At 40.4% G+C, this 1,831-nt stretch overlaps 1 protein-coding gene across 1 annotated transcript in view; it reads right to left on the reverse strand.

Annotated features, from left to right (window-relative positions):
* The window catches only part of LOC106877577 (uncharacterized), a 73,138-nt gene that overhangs the window by 15,122 nt on the left and 56,185 nt on the right, over window positions 1-1,831 (reverse strand). Inside the window, exon 3 of the mRNA XM_014926515.2 lies at window positions 1,181-1,324. Coding sequence (XP_014782001.1) covers window positions 1,181-1,324 — 144 coding nt within the window. The remainder of the gene's footprint in view (window positions 1-1,180; window positions 1,325-1,831) is intronic.

Genomic DNA, 1,831 nt, shown 5'->3' on the forward strand with positions numbered 1-1,831 from the left:
AAAATTTTAATTAAAAACCGTATTTCTTTTTCATAAAAAAAAAAATACATATAAAATAATCTGGTGCAGGCATGGCTGTGTGGTTAAGAAGATTGTTTCCAAACAATGTGGGCTCAGGTTCAGTCCCACTGAGTGACACCTTGGGCAAGTGTCTTCTACTATAGCCCCCAGCCAACCAAAGTCATCAATTTGGCAAAGAGACTGATAAAACCCTGTTTTTATGTGTGTCTGTGTGTACCCTTATTCTAACATCGTGTAATGATTGTAAATGAGCATCACTGTCATACAAGCGACGTTGCTCATTTGCAGTCTTCCATGCAAAACACATCTGGACATAGAGAAAAATATTACCTTACTTGGAAAAATGTGAGGGTTGGTGACAGGAAGGGCATCAAGCTGTAGAAAACCTGCCTCAACAAGTTCTGTCAGACCCAGGCAAGCATGGAAAAGTGTACATCAAACAATGATAACGAAATATTAATTAACTGTTAAAATTTTCATTAACTCTTTAGCATGTAAACCAGCCAAATCGAATCAAAATATTCTACCTGTTTTATGTTCAAACTGGCCAGTTCCGGACCCTCATACCAACCTTACAATATCATTCTAAAATTAAGTTACCTCTTCAAAATCTCAAGGCTATAAAACAATGCATGATTAATTCAAAACTATGTGAATAAATAAGCAATACATTTGACAAAGAAGTCTGAATGCTAAAGGGTTAAATATATCACAGGTACAGGCATGGCTTGAGGCTGAGAAGCTTGCTTCCCATCAAATAGGTCTTGGGTTCAATTCCCACCATGCAGCAAATTGGTAAGTCTCAGGCAAATTGGTAAGTTTCAGGGATGATTCTAAGTCCTTTGAGTGATTTTGATAGACTGGAACTGAATGAAGCCCATCACACACACACACATATGTGTGTGTGTATGTGTGAAGGTGCATAGCTCACTGGTTTGAGCATTATGAGGTTGTAAGTTCGATTCCTGGACTGGGATATGTGTCGGGTTCTTGAGCAATCACTTCACTACATATGCACAACCACATCAATACACAGACACAACACAATCACTTCAAAACACACACACACACACACACACACACACACACACACACACACACAACACACAGAGAGCAGCAATAAGCAAACATAGAAACCACCATCACCATCATCACTTACCTCCCAGAATTCCATAGGTCACTATCAACATCTGGATGCTGGATGAAAAACTACTAATAAAAAATGCAGCTGCTGCAAAGATGCTGCCAGCAATGGTAACCTTACGACATCCATATTTCGTGGCCAGTGTACTTGCAAAAGGACCTGGAAAATATGGAATAAAACAAACAGCAATAAATGGTGAGGAAACTTGTGGCAGGAGAGAGGGTAAGAATATTTTTGTCGAGAACATAGATTTGCTTAAGAATCCCGTCTGTGTTCAAGGGCTCTACATAACTAATAGAATCTTCTGTACATCTTTCGTTCTTTCCGATAGAATCTACTTCTATAACCTTGGCTCAAGTTTCTATCTATGTTAGCTAAGAATCAAAGCCAAGCTTGGTTTGTAGCCATGTGGTCTCTGGTTCAGGCTCACTGTGTGGCACCTTGGACAAGGGTTCTCTACTACAACCACAGACAGAACAATAATGTCTTGCGAGTGAAATTAGAAGACGGAAACTGAGGAAGTCTGTTGCACGCACATGTGTGCGCGCGCGTGCGTGCATGCGTGTGCGTGTAATTCTTTATTGCCCACAAGGGGGTAAACATAGAGGGGACAAACAAGGACAGACAAAGGAACTAAGTCGATTACATCGACCCCAGTGCGTAACT

The sequence above is a fragment of the Octopus bimaculoides genome, chromosome 20 (genome assembly GCF_001194135.2).
Source record: "Octopus bimaculoides isolate UCB-OBI-ISO-001 chromosome 20, ASM119413v2, whole genome shotgun sequence".
NCBI classification, from domain to species: domain Eukaryota; kingdom Metazoa; phylum Mollusca; class Cephalopoda; order Octopoda; family Octopodidae; genus Octopus; species Octopus bimaculoides.